At 35.2% G+C, this 21,377-nt stretch overlaps 1 protein-coding gene across 2 annotated transcripts; it reads left to right on the top strand.

Annotated features, from left to right (window-relative positions):
* The first annotated feature begins 1,261 nt into the window (after positions 1-1,261).
* Positions 1,262-19,785, top strand: LOC122019992 (stomatal closure-related actin-binding protein 1-like). 2 transcript variants are annotated; one of them, XM_042577670.1, is made up of 13 exons: positions 1,262-1,403; positions 1,889-2,181; positions 2,348-2,476; positions 9,688-9,780; positions 10,401-10,547; positions 15,547-15,615; positions 15,815-15,898; positions 17,250-17,427; positions 17,826-17,942; positions 18,445-18,503; positions 18,673-18,807; positions 19,202-19,351; positions 19,466-19,785. In XM_042577670.1, the coding sequence occupies exons 2-13, from the start codon at positions 1,909-1,911 to the stop codon at positions 19,508-19,510; spliced, it is 1,479 nt and encodes a 492-aa protein (XP_042433604.1). In that variant the 5' UTR covers positions 1,262-1,403; positions 1,889-1,908; the 3' UTR covers positions 19,511-19,785. The 2 variants fall into 2 exon arrangements, with proteins under 2 accessions (XP_042433604.1, XP_042433605.1); XM_042577671.1 differs by having other exon boundaries at positions 1,277-1,403; positions 1,807-2,181.
* The last annotated feature ends 1,592 nt before the right edge of the window (positions 19,786-21,377 follow it).

A 21,377-nucleotide genomic window follows, 5' to 3' on the forward strand; every position in this document is an offset into this window, starting at 1 on the left:
CGACCGTTAAATGATTAGGAGTGAGAGGAATTTTTTCTCGAGAATATGCATCTATTCAGAATTGATCTTTATCCCATTATAATAAATATGTCACTTTCTAACTAACTGGGCATCTCATAGATAGGGATGACAATGGTTCGAGTTCGGGTTGGATTCTATATCCTTCGTACCCATATCCATCAGGTATAGGATATCCAATGGGTATACTCATACCTATTAAAGGACCGGATATATTCTATACGTGTAATTTTTCTTCTTTCTATCGAACTATTATCATTCAATAAAAACATATTAAAATTAATATTCTATTATATATATATATATATATATTATAAAATTAATTTACTATTTTTTTTTGTTGATATTAATAGGAAACTATATAGATGTTTAATCTATTTTTTTAATATATATATATATATATATATATATATATATATATATATATATATATATATATATATATATAATTTAATCAGGTATTTGGGTCGGGTATCGGGTATTGATAGTCCCTCCATATCTTTCTCCATTCGGGTCGGATATCGGATCCTCTATCGGGTTCGGGTGAAATTGTCATCCCTACCGATAGGGACTTAAATTTTTATTCTATTATAATAAAAGATGATTATATTTATCCCATATGTCTCTAAATCAACTTATAATCGATCGTAAAATTAATTAAAAAACAAAAATATATTTTTTAAATATAATCTCTTATCTTATTATAATAAATCGGTCCATTATCCAATAGAACCTTAAATTTTTATTCTAGATAGATATGGACAAACATTCAAATATTAGCAACTCAAAATATCTTATAAAGTAAAAAAACAAAATAGAATGAAGAACTAAAATAAAGTATAAAAGTGATTAAGTGGTTTGTCTTTTATTGTTTTCCAAGATAGGAAGATGAAGAAGGTTACTCAAACGCTCTCATGTCTTCCCCGCTTTTGCACCAAACAAATTAGTTCCCTCAATTACCAATCATAGCACATGCTTAGCAGAGTACCCGTTGGGTAGGTATCCCTCAATATTAAATAAATAAATCCGAGACCAATTTAACTTGCTCCGCTCCAGCTTTGGTTGGACCCGATAATCTTAAACGGGTCCGCATTCGACCCGGATCGTATTCGAGATGCTCATAAGAAGAGTCTACTCGTATTACGTTCAACTGAGTTTTCTGAACCCGTTAAGGGAAACCCGACCCGGAAGTCACCCGTCTCTCCACATCGCCTTCTCCACTTTCTTTATCTACTTTGTAGTCCGCGTCGCTGAATCAAATCGAAGTATGAAATAATAAAGCTCTCTCCTTTCCCTTTGTCTTACTTCCGTTTGAACTCGTCGCTTCACGCCGCCCTCTCAACCTGCAACAACAAGCGAGGAGCGTAGAATTTAATGCGGAGGAGGTAGGTTTTGTGTCATTCCTTTTTTGCCCTTTGAAGCGAAGTGCGGGTTACTTCTTTTGCCTACGAATTCGTGTTTGATTCGATGATTTTTTGTTTTTTTTTACTTTATGGTTGGTTAGTTTTAGTAGCGATCGAGAAGCTTTTCTGTTGAGTATGCAGGTAATCTGTGTCCCTTTGTAGTTTTCATGGTGTCAAATTCCCTTTTTGACTTTATTTGCAATCGGTTATTTTTGAATTATGCTTTGTTCGGTCCATTTTCTTCTTCCGATGACGATTTCTTTCGGTCTTCGGAGAGCAATGGGTTTTTAGCGTTTCATTTCTCTAAAAATGGATTGTTGACTTTTGAAAAAGCTAACCTTTTGTGTTCTACTGTATTTTGTTTTGATGCATGGGACGGAGTTAGGTTATTAGGAAATCTGCTAGTTAAGAAGCCAATTAGAAAGTGAAGTATTTAAGTATCTTTTGTACGTTATTTTGGAGAGCAGAGCACGAGAATTTTGTACTGATGACGAGGGTTGCTGGTGAATTTGGGGATCCAAAGCAGAAGGAAGCTATGAAAATGGTTTCATCCGATGTGAATTTTGTTTTTAGCCAAGCCTACGACATTGGAGACAACAGCATTACTCTAGAGCAGGAAAGTACTGAAATGCCTTCTCTGAAGGAGATTGTTGCAAAGGAGACATCAGAATTGCTGGAGCAGAAAAAACGACTCTCAGTGAGGGACCTCACCAAAAGATTTGAACAGGGGTTGTCCGAAGCTTCTAAGTTGTCAAATGAGGTATCATTCCCTTTATGGATGATAACAGCTACGAACTGTTTTTTGAATAATATCCTGATTATCTGCTGACTTAATAGTTTCTGAATTTTCTAGTTTTCTAAGTTGTGTGCCATTGTTTGGTGTATCTTTACAAATATTGATATTTGAAATTATGCATGGTATTCAGGCAAAATGGAGAGAAGTGGCTTCATTGGATAGGCATGTTCTTCTAAAGAAACTTAGGGATGTTTTGGATTCACTTAGAGGCCGTGTGGCAGGTCGAAACAAGGATGATGCTGATGAAGCCATCTCAATGGTTAGTTTATGTAATTATTTTAAAGCTTTAATAATGTTGTCAGTGTGTCATGCCTATAAAATCTGTTCTCCAAATATGAAGATTTTTCATAGGGTACTTTAGCAGTAGGAATTTTTGTATCAGATATCAGCTTTCACTGAAATTTCCTTATGCAGTTGAAGGAATGTTGTTTTTGGACACTATTATAGCCACTACTTACAAGATATCCCTGTTATCCATGCTGATAAGTGTAAGTCAATGAGCAAAAGCAGGAGCCTTTGAAAATTTTGAATGACCTTAGCCCGGTGTCCCCAAAAAAATAAAATAAAACTTCATTATATTTGAGGAAAGAGAGAACAAAAATACAGAAACATTTATTCAGAACTTTGTGCATGTTCTCTTCTACAGTGAGATAATACCAGCACTTATATGATTCTGGAAGAACATGTGAGGCTGTATCAATTGTATGGAGTTAATAAGCCATTCACCTCTAAGAAGATTCCATCCTATCTGTGTTTAGTTGTAGTAATAGTTTTATGAACCGACTATTCTTTCTCTATGCGTGGTTTTTGTTATGAATATAAAAATATAAATTGGAACATTCCCTACTGTTTCAGCTTTTGAAGTAAATGGTTAGTCAATTAACTTTAACATAGTATCAGAGCAAGAGATTAAAAATTAAAATCTTTCTTATGTTACAAACAAGATCTAATTAAGTCATGTGTTGGGTTTGGGACAATCAAGTGAACCATTTGCCACCCACACAAGAAGGGGTGTGTTGACAATAAAAATCTATAAATTAACATATTTGCTAATAATTTGACCATAAGTGGTTAGCCAATGAAGTTCAACATGAATGAACATCCAAGGAAGTAAGATATGTTATCTTAAAACATTTCTAATTAACTTTTTCTAGCCCTGTTAAGGGAAAGATCATGGTAATGACTCAATCAAATGTGTTCAAAATTTTATCCTTGATCTGTTAACTTGCTTGGTGGTAGTCTAACACTGATCCTCTGAAGTTAAGCATTGTCATTCAATTTAAATCTTAATCGTTTATGAGCCAAAATTCATGCATCCTGCAATATAAACAATTCTCATACTAATTTGCTCATTGTGGACATAGCAATTAGTTGAGGAATCAAAAGAGGAAACTGATCAGAAAATCTCCCTTTCTTGTATAGATTTAGTATTTAGCTCTTTTACTTTTTGTGCTTTCTAGTGGATAGGTTATATTTTTAGTTGTGCATGTCACAGTTTTGGATGCTACTATTTCATTATCAATTTTTATATAGTTTTAATAAGAAGGTTGAATATTATGATGTCATTTAAAAAAGTTGAGTCTTCAAATAAGACAAGTACTCTTGCATTGATATGAATGTGAACTCTAATTATCAACAAGGACACTAACTTTACTCTATAGTGACTTTGAATAAATGAACTATGATAATGTTATTTTTTGTGTAGTTACCTTTCATGGTTTTCGAGTGGATTCTTTGGTTATATGTCCACACTTGGTTGATCTAGTTCCAGTTTTGGATAACATATAGTTGCATGACAATACTAGTGCAAAATTAGGTTATTGGAATCTTTAGAATTTAGATGATACAAGGATACAAATTCTCAATTATCCATGGACGATAATTATTTTACTTGGACACTAGTAGTATTCAACTCCGCCTCTGCCATGACCGATCCCATTCCTGAATATAGGAAGAGGGTTTATTTAGGTTGCTAGCTAGTGTTGAGACATAGACAAATGTTATGTATGGATTTATCAAACTTTGCGCTAATGGTAGGCCCTTCTCTGGAAGGAACACGTTGCAAGGTCCGACTACAACGTCTTGATAAGAGCCATTACATTTCTATGAGAACTTGGGTATAGTGTGGATGGGAAGAGATGAGTATATAGTAGGGGATGTTAAGGTGGATGCGCATACATACAAAGATGGAATAAATAAGAACATTTGAAAGAAAGTTGGGATTGCACTTGTTGACAGGGGCGGAGATAAGATATTAGTTTAGTGTAGGTGATAATATAATATAATTAATAAAGAAAAAAATATAAAATCTTATAATCATAAAATACCACAAAATAATTATCTTGCAATATTATAATTATATTGCAAATATGTCCTTCGAACTTGATCCCTAATGTTAGTATTATAAGCACAAATTGGATCTGCCGGTGGTTATGAAAAATCAAATTCTTCAACTCTAACATCTCCAATGTTTTGTTCCTTAGGTACTGGATCTAGATCTTTCCTTTTAAAAAATCTATGGATTGTAGATATAGTGATTTCCTAATAAAAATAAACAAAAGATGAACTAATAATCCAAACTTAAACACTGAAAATCCTAAAGCCATCTAATACTAGAGATAAGGCCTATTGCTTAATTGTATAATAGAGGTGTAAGTTTAATTGGAGCATATCAATGCACAAAAAGGAACAAAAAGAAATATTTTTGTCAATATATATGATCTATATGGAACTATAGTTTATAATTATTGTCAAATTATCAGAGGAAGGCGCAGTTGCTCGTGCTACCTGGCGAGGCAATGACGTGGCAGCCTTGCAAGTAGCGACGTGGTCGCACAAGGCAGTATCCGCTTGCAAGGTGTCCATGTCACTGCCTTGCGGTCAACAACTGCTTTGTGAGCAACCACGTCGTGTGCAGCCGAGGCAACGACTACATTGGGCAGCAACCGCTCGGGAGGTTGCCACATTACTGCCTCGCCGGTCAATGCAAGCGGTCGTGTCGCCACATTGCATCTTTTTTGTTGAACAGGAAAAAAATTAAAGTTACCTTTGCGCAAAATTCCTTGCTTGCTGTGCGGGGGTGTTGCTTGCTTCGGAGAGGGAAGGAGATGGACTTGTTGGCTTGCTGCAGAGAGAGAAGAGACCGAGATTTGCTTGCTGTGGAGAGGGAAGGAGACGGTCCAGATGGAGGGCATTGCTTGCTACGAAGAGAGAAGAAGATGAAGGGTTGCTTGCTGCGAAGAGGGAAGGAGGTGGGCCAGACAGAGGGCGTTGCTTGCTGGCTTACTGCGGAGAGGGAAGGAAACGGTTCAGATGGAGGGCGTTGCTTACTAGCTTGCTATGGAGAGAGAAGGAGACGGAGGGTTGCTTGCTACGGAGAGGGAAGGAGATGGTTCAGATAGAGGGCGTTGCTTGTTGGATTGTTGTAGAGAGGGAAGGTTGGAAGGAGAGGAAGCTAGGTTGCTTGCTACAGAGAGGGAAAGGAGACAAACAGTTTAGGCCTTAGAGTAAAAAATATGTGTAATAATATTTTTTATTTTGTGGCCCAGTGGGTAACTAATTGCCTACACTGGTCCCACATTAACTCCGTAGGGAAAATTCCGAGAGATGCATTTAAGATGATATAGATATGTATTTAGGTGACCAATAAATGCTCTAGTTAGATGATATGACAACATGACAAATATACACATTAATTGAAGAAGAATAATACCAAAGGAGACTTGATTAGCAACAATAAAGTTAAAATTCATTTATATATAGATAAAGATATAATAGGGGATCGAACCCAATGATATAGGAGGATTCAGATAGCTGACCCCACTTAGTAGGATAAAGACTTGGCTGTTGTTGTTGGATACTAATAGTATTCTATATTGACTTCTAATAACTTAACTATGATTCTTTCATTAGTTCAATTAGTCTTCCAAAAAGGAGCCTAAACCGCTTGGGAGCAATATTTCAATTGATAGATGATATCTTTATATATAAGTTTGCACTTATGATGAGTACTAGCACTTATGTCGTGTTTATGGGGTGATTTCATCACAAGCATAGTTGTAAAATTATCAGAAGCTTTATAATGCTAGAGTTTTTTAAACATAATTTAATTGGAGCATATCAATGCACAAAAAGGAACAAAAAGAAATATTTTTGTCAATATATATGATCTATATGGAACTATAGTTTATAATTATTGTCAAATTATCAGAGGAAGGCGCAGTTGCTCGTGCTACCTGGCGAGGCAATGACGTGGCAGCCTTGCAAGTAGCGACGTGGTCGCACAAGGCAGTATCCGCTTGCAAGGTGTCCATGTCACTGCCTTGCGGTCAACAACTGCTTTGTGAGCAACCACGTCGTGTGCAGCCGAGGCAACGACTACATTGGGCAGCGACCGCTCGGGAGGTTGGCACATTACTGCCTCGCCGGTCAATGCAAGCGGTCGTGTCGCCACATTGCATCTTTTTTGTTGAACAGGAAAAAAATTAAAGTTACCTTTGAGCAAAATTCCTTGCTTGCTGTGCGGGGGTGTTGCTTGCTTCGGAGAGGGAAGGAGATGGACTTGTTGGCTTGCTGCAGAGAGAGAAGAGACCGAGATTTGCTTGCTGTGGAGAGGGAAGGAGACGGTCCAGATGGAGGGCATTGCTTGCTACGAAGAGAGAAGAAGATGAAGGGTTGCTTGCTGCGAAGAGGGAAGGAGGTGGGCCAGACAGAGGGCGTTGCTTGCTGGCTTACTGCGGAGAGGGAAGGAAACGGTTCAGATGGAGGGCGTTGCTTACTAGCTTGCTATGGAGAGAGAAGGAGACGGAGGGTTGCTTGCTACGGAGAGGGAAGGAGATGGTTCAGATAGAGGGCGTTGCTTGTTGGATTGTTGTAGAGAGGGAAGGTTGGAAGGAGAGGAAGCTAGGTTGCTTGCTACAGAGAGGGAAAGGAGACAAACAGTTTAGGCCTTAGAGTAAAAAATATGTGTAATAATATTTTTTATTTTGTGGCCCAGTGTGGGTAACTAATTGCCTACACTGGTCCCACATTAACTCCGTAGGGAAAATTCCGAGAGATGCATTTAAGATGATATAGATATGTATTTAGGTGACCAATAAATGCTCTAGTTAGATGATATGACAACATGACAAATATACACATTAATTGAGGAAGAATAATACCAAAGGAGACTTGATTAGCAACAATAAAGTTAAAATTCATTTATATATAGATAAAGATATAATAGGGGATCGAACCCAATGATATAGGAGGATTCAGATAGTTGACCCCACTTAGTAGGATAAAGACTTGGCTGTTGTTGTTGGATACTAATAGTATTCTATATTGACTTCTAATAACTTAACTATGATTCTTTCATTAGTTCAATTAGTCTTCCAAAAAGGAGCCTAAACCGCTTGGGAGCAATATTTCAATTGATAGATGATATCTTTATATATAAGTTTGCACTTATGATGAGTACTAGCACTTATGTCGTGTTTATGGGTGAGGGGGAGAGAGAGATGAGGGGATATGAAATAGTTTAGTGAAGGGAAAATAAGATAAAAATAATATAAAATATCGGATCTTACATTTTATTCCATATTTGTTGACTTGGACATAATTGAAAGGAAAGAAATAATATTAATTATTTTTGTTTATTAGATTTTTATATCCATTTCCCTCCTTTTGTCTAAAATAAAGTTCTTCTCTCTACTTCCAATAAAACAATAGAAACTAATAGTAAATTTCTTCCTTTTCCATCCTGTGATCCGAAAGTAAACAACTATGTTTTAGTCATTGATAATTTTGGATCTGCATAGGAATTTGTAGGCCAACACTCTCAATTGTATCATTGTCAATAAGGAACTATGTGGTAGTCTTCTAGCAAGATGCATATATGGATATATTTATTGACTTCTTATGATTTTTTTTTGTAGTTGTTTAAATATACTAGTGGTTCAGCACCAAAGTGGATCAAAATTCTTACATATATGTAATACCATTTGGTGAGGCAAATGGAGAAACAATCTTGCACAAAGAAATAATTTATCCCATAAAGAGAACAAAACTCACAAAGAGGAATGTTGTTAGGCAAAAGATTAATTGGGGGAATCAGGGTCCTTTTAAAGCCTCTCACCCAATCAAAATTAGAATTAAGCAAAAAAAACGAAGGAAAGAAATAACCCTGTACCTAAAAAGGGCCCAATCAAACTATGAAATATCTCAAATTATAAACTAGGACCAAATTCACTAGCTTCTACCAAAACTTTCCTATTCCTAAACAAAACAACTATCAAGTTAGAATTTCCTCTAAAGATTTATTCTCTTAGTGAGGAGAACCTATAAAAACTAACTCTTGCAATTTTTTTTTAAACAAAAATTCCTACTTTGTGTTATTCTCCCCAAACATAGAGAATCCAATTCTAGGGCACTTTGTGCTACATAGAAGTGGATTAAATCCCACACAATTGAGAATTGATACTACTTGGTTTGGTACGAGGAATAAACAATTTGTGTGGATCAAATCTTGGACATATAATTGATACTACTTAGTGCATATTGAAGAATGAACAATCTCACAGAGAAATCATTGGTCTCACATGGGCAAAAGATTAATTAATAAGGGAAATCCGGGTCCTTTCAAAGATTCCAACCCAAACAAAACTACAATAAACTAAAAATAATAAAGAAATACCCTATACATGAAGAACTCAGTCAAACTGGGACATAAATCAAATTACAAAACTAGGGAAGGAATCAAATTAAGTTAACCTTCAACCAAAACTTTTCTTATACTCATAAATAAGGTATTTACCAACTTAGTGACTTCCTTGTAAAAATCAAATAAACTCTTACATTAAATTGTTAGCATGCACAACTAGTTTTGTTGTGTAATGATAGAGCTGTGTGAACCAGTAAAATTTATCCTGCAATATTTTCCCACTTCTATAAAATATATAAATTATCTAATCATATCTCATAAAAATTTAGTTTTACATCCCTATATTTCCATTGTTTGAAACATTCAGCTGGCAATCTGTTGACAATATGGACAAATTTCTAGGAGATTCTTGGACTTTTCTCTTGTATTGTCATTTTGTGTAATTTTTAATCCACTTGTATAGAGCCATTCATTAGCTATTCTGCAAAATTCTAATGAAAGATCCCACAAAATTATTTTCTCTGAAGTTCACATAGATTTTTCTCCGTGTGACCCTACTGGTTGTATAATGCTAACAAGTTAATGTTGACTTACATAAACTTATGTTTTCTTCATTATAAGAAATCTACTGTCATTTTCAGTTTGGTGTTTATTTTAATATTTTTCTTTTCAGATTATGAAATGGCAACTTTAATCCTTTCTCATCACTTAAACTACAACTAGGCTTCCATCTATGCCATACTAAAGACTCAAGGATGTAAACGGGGCAATGGTGTTTGTCACATTGTATTAACTTTGAATTTGGGGTGCTTGTGCACTTCTTATAGGTGGAAGTTCTGGCTGTACAGTTGACTCAAAGAGAAGGGGAGTTGATTCAAGAGAAAGCTGAATTGAAAAGGCTAGCTACCTTCCTTAGGCAGGTAACGTCAGTTCTCTTTCATCTGTGGAATATTTTCAAAATTGGGCATTTGTGCTTCAGAAACAAAAGTTTTGCCTATACCAGGTAATGGTAGAAGATTTATCTATTTCTTAATTTTGTCTTGGAGTTGTAGAATCTTACTTAACCATTACTTTGTTTATTCTTACATTGACATTTCCAGAAACTTGCTTCTGTCAGCCTTCTCTTCGATTCACTAATCCCCATACTTCTGCTCTAGAGTTTTAGCATTTTGGATTCTTCTCTTTCTTTACCCCTCTAAAGGCTATCTGACTATACCACAATTGGTCAATTTTCACATGGATATGTTGATTATATTAAGATTGGCGCTATTTGATGAATTGGTCTAGGTATTCAAACTGAGGACATGATATTGTAGATCTTGTGTCAGGACTGTGATTTCATCCACATGGGCTTGCTTGTAGTGAACTTGTTTGGTGATGATTTTTTATGGCTTAAGTTCTCAAACTAGGCACTAGAAGAGTTTCCAATTCCTCCATGAGACTAATATCTTATTGTGTTTTTATGCCTGTTACCTTTTGTTTTGAATAGGTGAAGAAATTTGTTTGACTAGTCAAAGAAAGATCTTTTTTTTTCTTGCAGACCACAGAAGATGCCAAACGAGCGGTTGAAGAAGAAAGGGCTCTAGCTCATGCTGAAATTGAAAATGCCCTAGATGCAGTGCAGAGGGTTGAAAAGGCCTTTCAGGATCAGAAATTGATCACCAGTAGTTCAAACAAGCACCTTCATGTAGAATATCAAATTCCTTATATTATTTTATTTATTTATTTATTTATTGATTGATTTATTTATTTATTTATATTCAAAGTGTCTGCCAAGCTAATAGTCAGCTCTGCTACTTTTGTATATTTGCTTTACTGTTAATCAAATGATCTCATAGTTCATTTATCTTAGCAAATATTCTTTTCTTTTTATCATATCTTATCAATGCAGCATATTCTAATATCTATCAACATAGGAAGTTACCTTTTCTGCACTGAGCATGGGTAAATGGAATTAGTGTGTTATTGATGTGTGATAAGAAATTTATCTAGTATGATAAGCTAGTTCGAGGGCGATGTCTACATTAGTATTTGAAATTGTTGTAAAAGAAAATAAAAACTGAGCAGAACAGTACTTCTTCTGCTTTAGATACAAATAAAAAGAACTAAGGAAATAACTTCCACTAACTGCTATAAACTGCTATAACTTCCACTAACTGCAATAAACAGTTATGAACTACTTCTAAAGCATAGTTTTAACACTCCTCCTTGCTTTAGGAGCTGCAAACACCAATTTCTTGTCTCAGAAACTCAAACTTGCTGACAGGAAGAGGCTTTGTGAAAAGATCCGCCAACTGATCTTCAGATTTGCAATAAATTAACATCACCGATTCTTCTTTCTGCACTTCTCTTAAAAAAAACAGCTTTATATTGAAATGCTTAGTTTTCCCATGAAACACAGGATTGTGGGAAATGGCAATAGCAGCTTGATTATCAACAAATATTGAGTGCTTCCTTTTTGATCAAACTTGAGATCCATTAAAATCTTCCTTAGCCACAAAGCTTGATTAACAGAAGCTGTTGCAGCAACAAACTCTGCTTCTGTAGTAGATTGAGCCACTGTTTCTTGCTTCTTCGAACTCCAAGAGAAAACACCAGATCCGAGAGTAAAACAGTAGCCTGAAGTGCTCCTCATATCATCAATGGAACCTCCCCAATCACTGTCTGAAAAGCCAATAAGCTTGAATTCTTTGCTTCTTCTGAATTTGACTCCAAAGTCACTTGTCCCTTTGACATAACGAATTACTCTTTTGGCAGCCTTGAGATGCAATTCACTTGCACAATGCATGAACCGAGACAAAATGCTTACAGCATTTAAAATATCAGGCCTTGTTGCTGTGAGATACATTAAGCAACCAATTAAGCTTCTGAAATACCCTTCATCAACCTTTTCAGCACCATCTTCTTTACACAGCTTCTCCTTTTGATTCATAGGAGTGCTTACTTCCTTGCATTCTTCAAGCTTAAACTTCTTTAATATCTCCTTTGCATACTTCTTCTGACAGATAAAAACTTCATGCTCAGCTTGTTTAATTTCCAATCCAAGAAAGGAAGTCATCAATCCAAGATCTGTCATCTCAAAAACTTTCATCATTTCAAGTTTGAACTCCTCAACCAGCTTTGCATCATTTCCTGTCAGTAGAAGATCATCAACATAGAGAGAAACTATGAGAAGATTACTGCTTTCATGTTTGACATAAAGAGTGGCCTCAGATAAGCTTTTCTCAAAGCCTAAACTTAGCAGATGATCATCAATCCTGCTATACCAAGCTCTTGGAGCTTGCTTCAAACCATAAAGAGCTTTCTTGAGAAGAAACACATTGTCTTCCTTCCCTTTCCTTTTAAAACCTTCAGGCTACTCAACATAGATTTCTTCTTGCAGAACACCATTTAAAAAGGCTGATTTTACATCAAGCTGATATACTCTCCAATTCTTGTGAGCAGCAATAGCAAGCAACAATCTAATGGTGTCCAATCGAGCAACTGGTGCGAATGTATCAGAGTAATCCACACCAAATGTTTGAGCATAGCCTTTCACCACAAGTCTTGCTTTGTGTCTGTTGACAGAACCATCAGCATTGAGCTTGGTTCTGTACACCCACTTGACTCCAATTACTTTTCTATTTTGAGGCCTTTCCACTAGGATCCATGTCTTGTTCTTCTCAATCATGAACAACTCCTCCTTCATTGCAACTATCCACTTTTGATCATTTTTAGCTTCCTCATAGTTTGCAGGTTCACACACGACAATGTTACATCTTTCATAGATGTTAGAGAGTAGCCTAGTTCCTCTTACAGGAACATCATCTACTGCTTCATCCTGCAAACCTTCTTCATCTTCAGTGTTTAAACTAGAAAACTTGAATTTCAAGTCTGTCACAGTCTGATTTTTCTTCTTTGTATCCTCCCAGTTCCATGCTTCATTCTCCATGAAGTAAACATCCCTGCTTACTATAATATTTCCAGTCTGTGGCTGGAAAACTTTATAGGCTTTACTGACATTACTATATCCTATAAAAATACCAGGTGCAGCTTTTCTATCCAGCTTATCACGCTTGTTTTGTGGAATATAAGTAAAGCATAAACAACCAAAGATTCTAAGAAATTTCAAAGTTGGTTTATAACCATACCAAGCTTCAAATGGTGTTTGATCTTTCACTGCTTTTGTGGGAATTCTATTTTGAAGAAACACAGCCGTGTTTGCTGCTTCTGCCCAAAAACTTTTTGGCAAATTCTTCTCATGCAGCATACACCTTGACATTTCCATGATATATCTATTTCTCCTTTCACTAACTCCATTTTGCTGAGGAGTGTAGGGAGCTGTAAGTTGATGTTCTATGCCTGCATCTTCACAAAACTTGTTAAATTCTGTAGAAGTATATTCTTTCCCATTATCAGATCTTATAGTCTGAATTTTGCAGCCACATTCATTTTCAACTCTTGCCTTAAATTTCAAAAAAACTTGAGCTACTTCTGATTTGAATTTCAAGAAGAAAATCCAGCACATTCTAGTGAAGTCATCAATAAAGGTAATGTAATAGAGACTACCCTTTAAAGAAGGTGTTCTTTGAGGCCCTGAAACATCCGTGTGAATCAATTGCAACTTCCTTGAAGTTCTGCCAGTTGACTTGGAGAATGGTTTTCTATTGAGCTTGCCGAATTGACATGCCCTACAATATGAAATCTGATCAGCAAATTCTGGAAGCTCTTCTAGAATCATCTTGGATTTCATTTGCAGCATTCCTTGGTGATGATAATGCCCGAGTCTCTTGTGCCAAATCTCAGTGACATTTTCACGAATTGAGAAAGCAGTTTGCTCCTCCTCTAATGGTTTTAGAGCAAAGCTTTTGCCTTTCATCTTTATCTTAAAGATATCTTGATTGACTGCATCTTTAATGAGGCAAAAATTGTCTTCGATTTAAATCCCTTTTCAATCAACTGACCAACACTCAACAAATTTTGATGAATTTAAGGAACAAAAAGAACCTCATAGATGAGTTTTGTACCTGAACAACTGGTTATGGCAACCGTTCCCTTTCCTTTGACTGAAATATAATCACCATTTCCTATTCTTACTTTGGTGATTTTAGTTGGGTGCAAGTCTTTGAACAGTTCCTTGTCATTGGTCATATGATTGGTGCAACCACTGTCAATTAGCCAACTCTCAGTTTCTACATTGCTTGCAAAACAAGTTGCTACAAAAAGTTGATCCTCGTCTTGATCAGCAACTTTAGCCTCTTCTTCTTGCTGTGGATTCTTATTTTTGCAAATGACAGCTTCATGTCCCATTTGATTACATTTTCTGCATTTTGCATCGGGTCTTCTCCAACATTTGAAAGGTGGATGACCTTTTTTGCCACAATGATGACATGGAGGATAATTCACTTTTGCACCAGCTTTCTTGTCTCCTGCCTTGTTCTTATTGCCCATTAATGAACCTTCTCCTATTGCTTGAGGTTCTTGTTTTTCTGTTTTCTGAAATTGCCAACATCATTATGCCTGGCTGGTAAGGCTCCTTCAATTTCTCCCTCTCGCCTCATTGCACGCCTCTGTTCTTGTGCTTGTAAGGCATTCAAGAGTTCTGCCAGTGTAATTCTGGTCAGATCCTTCGTATTTTCGAAAGTAGTGATGGTAGCCTCAAACCTTTCGGGCAGAGTTACAAGAATTTTCTCAACAATTCTTGAGTCTGTCAATGAAGAACCTAGTAATCGAACTCAATTTGCTATCCCAAGAAGTCTGTCAGCATACTCCTTGATGGTCTCTGTTTTCTTCATTTTCTGCATCTCAAAATCACGAATTAGATTCAACACCTGCATTCCACGAATTCTTTCATCTCCTTCATATTCTGATTTGAGATAATCCCAGATCTCCTTTGCCGTCTGAAGAGACATGATTCGAGAAAATATAGTGGCTGAAACTGCAGCAAACAAACAAGCTTTAGCCTTTGACTTCTTCGTCTTCTTCTCCTTATGTACTTTGATCTGAGCCATGGTAGGATTTGCAGGAAGTACAGGAATTTCGTAATCAACATCGAGTGCTTCCCAAAGATCCAAAGCATCCAAGTATGTCTCCATGCGTACTGCCCATATCTGGTAATTATCTCCATCGAACACTGGTGGAGAAATAGTAGAGAAACTTGCTTCTGCTTCCATGGTGTGTTAAAGTTACACAGGTCCCTTAAGAAGAAGGCTCTGATACCATCTGTTGTAAAAGAAAATAAAAACTGAGCAGAACAGTACTTCTTCTGCTTTAGATACAAATAAAAAGAACTAAGGAAATAACTTCCACTAACTGCTATAACTTCCACTAACTGCAATAAACAGTTATGAACTACTTCTAAAGCATAGTTTTAACAGAAATGAGTTAAATTTTACAGAAATGTTGGAAATTTTTTATGGTTCGGGGGCTCTGTGCACATGATTGGTTTACATGAAACTTAAGCGACCCTTAAATTTAAGATTTTCTAGGAAAGTATTGCTCTTCGAATTTGTTTAAAATCTGTTTACATCTTCCATCTGTAAGCTAAAGAAAAGAAAAAAAATTGGGAGCGTGAATTCTATCTTTCCAGGTTTATAGATTAGGATGATGAAATCAGACAGTGTGCTAATTTTCTATCTGAGCTAGAAATTGTTCTTTTTGGATTTAAGTTATGTTCTTTATTTATTCTTTGATTTTCAAACAAACAGGAGTTGGAAGAGTTGAGGAAGGAAGTACAAGAGGCTAGACGAATCAAAATGTTGCATCAACCGAGCAGAGTATATTTTAACAATTGCACAAATTTTGAAGTTTCTTTGATTGATTAATTCATTGTGTACTATAGGTCAATAAATTTCCTGGGTACTCCATTCTGAACTTGAGATTCAAGTTGCTAAGTTTGTGCAATTAAGTTCATTTGGTGCTAGCGTTGCTTACTCTTTGTTTTATCTCACTAATGAGGATAGCCAATTTTCATAGGTTATGGACATGGAGCACGAGCTTCAAGCTTTAAGGGCCCAACTCACAGAGAAGTCTATGAACTGTATTCAGCTAAAAAGAGAGGTTTTTTCTTTTATTATTTTGTTTTACTTAACAATGTTAATCTTATGAAATCAATGTTTTTTCCCTGGATTAAATGTCTATCATCCTTTGCTATTTTTATTTTATCATTTCTGTTCTCTTTTTAATAACTAATAATTCTTTTCGAGTTGGATCTGGTATTAGAATTAATGCATGGATTAAAATCTTGAGCATGCCAATTGGCACAATTGAGATTTTCCATTCTGCACCGGCATTGAGATGTGGAACGACATTGGTATAGGCATAGATGACCATGATGATGGCATGCTAGCACTGAAGAAAGAGAAGTTGGCTTGCGAGAGATGCATGGGAGAGAGTGAGATTGGGAGTGGGAGAGAGAGAGGCTGACCTACTAGAGAAGGGAGGAAGGAGAGACTTACCAAGATATACTTGCTCACGTGTGATAATAGAAAACTAAGAAGCATACAAACAGTATAATCAAGAAGTTTTCAGCCAACTATATATATATTCACTTTTTTTTTACAGAAAATATAACAAAACCATATAGTACCAAAAGTCGTGTGAGCAATATAAGAAAAAGGAACTTATTTGAAAGCAATAATTTATAACTTCTTGCTCTCAAATAACAATGGAAATAATAATCTTTTATATTTGAAGGTAAATAAGTACCAAAATCATATCAGCATAGCAAAATATGGTACTAAAACTGTATGATTTGGGTTAGAGACTAAAACTCCGGTATGGATAAAACCATCTGGTTAGAAACTAAAACTCTAGTACGACTAAACCTTGAATTAATGATTTACTTTTTTTTTTTTGTGTTAAGAGTACTTAATATTTGATAAAAATTTGTTTGCTCCTAGGAAAGATCTATTAGACTCAAACATTTTGACTTCTAATTTAGATAAGATTCTTTCACAATAGTGGACAGTTATTTTGTTTCTTGCAAGTATTTGCTACATAAATATTTTGTGTTCCATAGAAGAATCAATAAGATTTCATATTGTGATTTTGAATTTAGATTTTAGATAGTATTCATTCTCCACCATGCACTGGGTTTGTTCTTGTATTCCCTAGAATAGGTATTTATTGCATTTTTGTGTTTACCTTCCACACAGTTTCTTTTCTATTCATTGCAATCGGTACTTGTTGGTATATACTTCTGTTTTCTAGAATATCATTATTCTAGCTGCATATTATATACCTAATTGCTAACGAGTCTTTTTTTCTTGCAAGCACTATCATATATATGAAGTAGATTTTCATCAAAAAAAAAAAAGTTTATGAAGTAGATGCATTTGAGTTTCTGAATAACATCAGGTGAGATATGTTGTCAATTGTAAGATATGGATTTTCATTTTCATTTCTTCAGTTGGCAAAGGTTAAAAGGGTTGAAGAGAACATATCAGACACGTATCAGCTAGAAGGTTCAGAAAGTTTGGGATCATGCCTGTGTATTGTACCTCAAGTAGATTCTGCTCCGAGTATCTCAAATTACCATATTCAGTGGTACCGTATGTTACCAGGAGGAAACAAGGAATTAATCTTTGGTAAGTGAAGTTGTAAGAGCAAGGGTTTTCTACTACCTTTATATTCTGATTTTGTGAGGTTGATTGTTAGGTTGTTGGCATATGCCATTTCATCATTTACTATTTCAATAAGATAGTTTCCAAAAACTCTTCTTTCTTATTTTTTTTCAAGGTAAATGAATGCAAGAATCTAAGGTTTCTTTTCTCAATATGTAAGGTGTGTTTCAACGAATCTCAAAAAGCATGTCATGGTTTGAATCTCCATAACTTTTATCTGAAAAACACCCCCCTCCAGATCTTTGTATACCTCAAGGCAACTTTGGCCATTCAAGTGGCAATTGTGAATTATTTCCAAAACTAATTTGTGTTAATGGGTATCAATCTATTTGCTAGAATAAAATTTTTGTATTGATATACAGGAGCAACCAAACCAGTGTATGCACCAGAGCCTTATGATGTTGGGAGATTGTTGCAAGCAGAGATTATTTTGGATGACCAGAAGATGACAGTGACAACAACTGGTCCCATAGATCCTGGTTGGATTATTTTACCTTGTTATATCCATATATGGTCCATGATGGAACTGTGTTTTAGTAAAAAAATTATGGTTTATCAGTTACGAGTTGCTAAATGAAAATTTTGTACTCAAGTCATGATGCTCAATACAATGAATTGTATAGACCGTAGAGTTTTTCTGGACGAACAAGTAATTGAGATTGTTACCTTTATTTTGGGATTTTTTGAACATGTACACATTGTGGTTAATTAACTTTCATAGTTTTTTACCTAAAAAAAAAGAGAATTCCATAGTCAAGGATCTAGATGGATAGAATTTAATGTGTGCTTTCTTGATCATGAAATTAACGTGCTAATGCTGGAAACTACTTTCCCATTCCCAAACCTTGTCATTTTTCTTAGATTTATTGGTTACTTAACCATGTCTTGATTCAAATAATTAATTGCTTCTTTCGAAAAGTGATGCTGCAAAAGAAATATCTTTGTTGTGAAACATGCTAAAGTTGCCTCATTATGTAACAGCTGCAGGTCTGGGGGATCATGTGGAGAATCTTTTAAGAAAGCCTGACACAGAATTTAATGTATGATGACACAGTATTACTCTTTATTTTTCATAATTTGACTATATTCTACTGTCTCACCTATTATAAAATCTGTGGACTTCACTTTTTTTCTAGTTTCTCAGCTTGTTCTTTGTTCTGTTATGTGGGATTCTTACACTGTTATTACTTTTTTTTTTCCCTTCTTTAGGTAGTTATCATGCAAATGAACGGACGTGATTATCACACAAAATCTGCTCATGTGTTTCTTGTGGGGAAGATGAAAATTAAACTCCGTAAAGGAAAGTCTACCATGGCTAAAGAATCATATTCTTCTTCAATGCTGGTAACCACATTATTCTCATTATGATATATTTAACCCTAATAGTACATCCTTAACTTCACATAATCCGGCTTCATTTTTATGGTCTCAATGTACCTGTGGTGCCGAAACCATGGAACTATTTCTTAAATTTGATAAATCAAATCCTTAGCCTACAGTGCTGAAGTTTAAGGTAATTACAATTCCATTAAGCCTTATAAATTCCACTCTTAGCTTGCAATTCTTAAGGAGGAGGTTTGCTTTACTTACTATACATAAACTAATCCATTAACTCATAAATAGATATAATATCCAACTCAAAATCCTTAAATCAGTAATATTTTCGTTATTTAAGTTTTAGCAAACCCTTTCATCCGCAAACAACTCATGTAAGATCAATGTTGCTGACTTTTTCCAGCTCTGTGGCGTTAGAGGTGGAGGTAATGCTGCTGCTCGATCGCTTCTCTGGCAAGTTCGAAAAGGACTTACTTTCACATTAGCATTTGAATTTGAGAGAGAAAGGAATGCTGCCATCATGCTTGCCCGAAGATTTGCGTTTGACTGCAATGTAAGATTCAATGTTTTTTTTTTTTTTTAACGCGGGAATGCATTTATGTACTCAGCAATTTTTCTGACCCTGAAGCTTTGATCATGTTAAATTTTGTTTGATCCGTTTAACCAGATCGTGCTTGCTGGACCAGACGATAGGTCTTCGCGAGGAACATGATCGTGTTCCGTTCCACACTAATGTAACCGGGTTGAGGTTTTTTCTAAGTGTTTCTTGTTTACTGATAGTTGCTGTAGTACTTTGCGGCATTTATCATCATTTTTTCTTCTTTTTATATATTTGTTAAATCGTTGAGGCTGCTTTGATAGATAGATCCATGTACATGTTCGGTTTTCCTTTTATTTTTGATGGGGTGTTTTTGTCTCTACTTTTGTTGATAAATCTCGTTTGTATCAAACTTTATATTTTTGGTGTGCAAGTTTTATTTTCCTTTAGCATGAAGAGTGTTATATGAGATGACTTGCGATTGTTCCATTATACATTTTGGTTGTTGTCGTGTATAATTTTGGTTATGTGATTATAACTAAATTATGGAGAATATAAAATAATTTAATATTATTTAGGTTAATCTTAAAATAATACAATAAAAATTTATTTGTTGGGAGGTATTAAGTATATAATTTAATTCAAGAAATTATATCACTTATAAAACAAAATAAAAAATATATATTAATAATATTATTATTAATTATAATAATGGTGATATATAAATAAATAAATTTGTAATGTTTTAAATTTTTTTGAGGATATTTTTGTTGGATTTTAGACTAGATCTATTTTTCTCAAACTATAGTTAGGAGATGATTGATTCAATGAATCAAAGTTTTCGTAAAAAAAATTTAAGTTTAAAAAAAAATTATATTTTTTTTAAAACACGTACACAATCATCCTCATGCACTTTGTTGATAAAATGTCGGTTGTCAAACCTTCCGGTGAGTCATCTGCCACGTCGAATCCTCGGCGAGCAACATTCGACAGGCGGCAAGCGACGTGCATAAGGCTTTCAATGGAATGGGGAGATGTTGAATTGGTATTGCTTGTCGGATGTTTGGTTCACGAGACTAGTAGCCGTCTGTCATCTCCAACCCCTAGCCAGTATTCTGCACAAAGGAACGACGGTGACTAACCTAGTTGGATTTTCGATAATTCTATAATCAAGAAAATTTTCAAAAATTACGTTCCAAGTTGAATTGTTGACATTTGTTAATGATGTCAAGCATGTAAGATTACTCAAGAATCATTCATTATCTAAATCAGACAATATTTTTATTGATAACTTTAGTTATTCATACAAAATTATCAACAGAATTCCAACCAAACGCACTATAAAATCTAATGATAAAGTCACTAGACCATAAACATCAATCGATTTTGTTAAAGTAGAAAATTTCCTATACATTTCGTCGAGTTGTGATAATGTACAGGTAGCAGCAGGACAATGGCCTCTAGGCGACTTGCCCAGTGTTACGCCAATATGAAGATCAAGGAAAACATTTCACAGGTTTGGAATTTCACTTGGAGTAACCTACAAAACTCAGCAAGTTCTGAAAAACTAGATCCATTTGTAGCCTGTTTTCGATATGCTACTGTTAAATGCTTTTGTATTGGGTTACTAATAGCATGTTTGGGAGGAGGTGAGGGAAGGGAAAGGAAGGGGAAATAAGGGGAAGGGAAACTTTGAACTTTGTTTAAGAAGGAGTGAGGAAAACGAAGGAAAGGTAAGGAAGGGTAAGCTTTAACCTTCGTTACCCATGGATCGAGAGATTTTCTTACACCCTGAATTGGGGTGTAAGGAAGGGGAAGGGAAAATAAAAGATTTTTTATTCGAATTTTATCCATATTCATAATAGTTTAAGAAATTTTTCAATTTCTAATTTTTCTATGTCGAGTCCAATTTCCTCGTCTTCTTCACAGCTCGCTTGCTGTCAGATTATCAGAGGAGGGGATCTGACACATCTTCTAACTGAATTGAAGGGAGAAATTATTTTTGCCGTCAAAATTTAAAAGGATATCTACTATTTTTTAA

Source organism: Zingiber officinale, chromosome 9A (assembly GCF_018446385.1).
Source record: "Zingiber officinale cultivar Zhangliang chromosome 9A, Zo_v1.1, whole genome shotgun sequence".
Lineage (NCBI taxonomy): Eukaryota > Viridiplantae > Streptophyta > Magnoliopsida > Zingiberales > Zingiberaceae > Zingiber > Zingiber officinale.

Bases quoted from the DNA above. Each gene is read 5' to 3' on its own strand.
- LOC122019992 (XM_042577670.1), top strand. From the start codon at position 1,909: ATGACGAGGGTTGCTGGTGAATTTGGGGATCCAAAGCAGAAGGAAGCT. The intron at 15,616-15,814 runs GTATATTTTAAC...CAATTTTCATAG, and splicing joins TGTTGCATCAACCGAGCAGA to GTTATGGACATGGAGCACGA. The intron at 18,504-18,672 runs GTATGATGACAC...TCCCTTCTTTAG, and splicing joins AGCCTGACACAGAATTTAAT to GTAGTTATCATGCAAATGAA.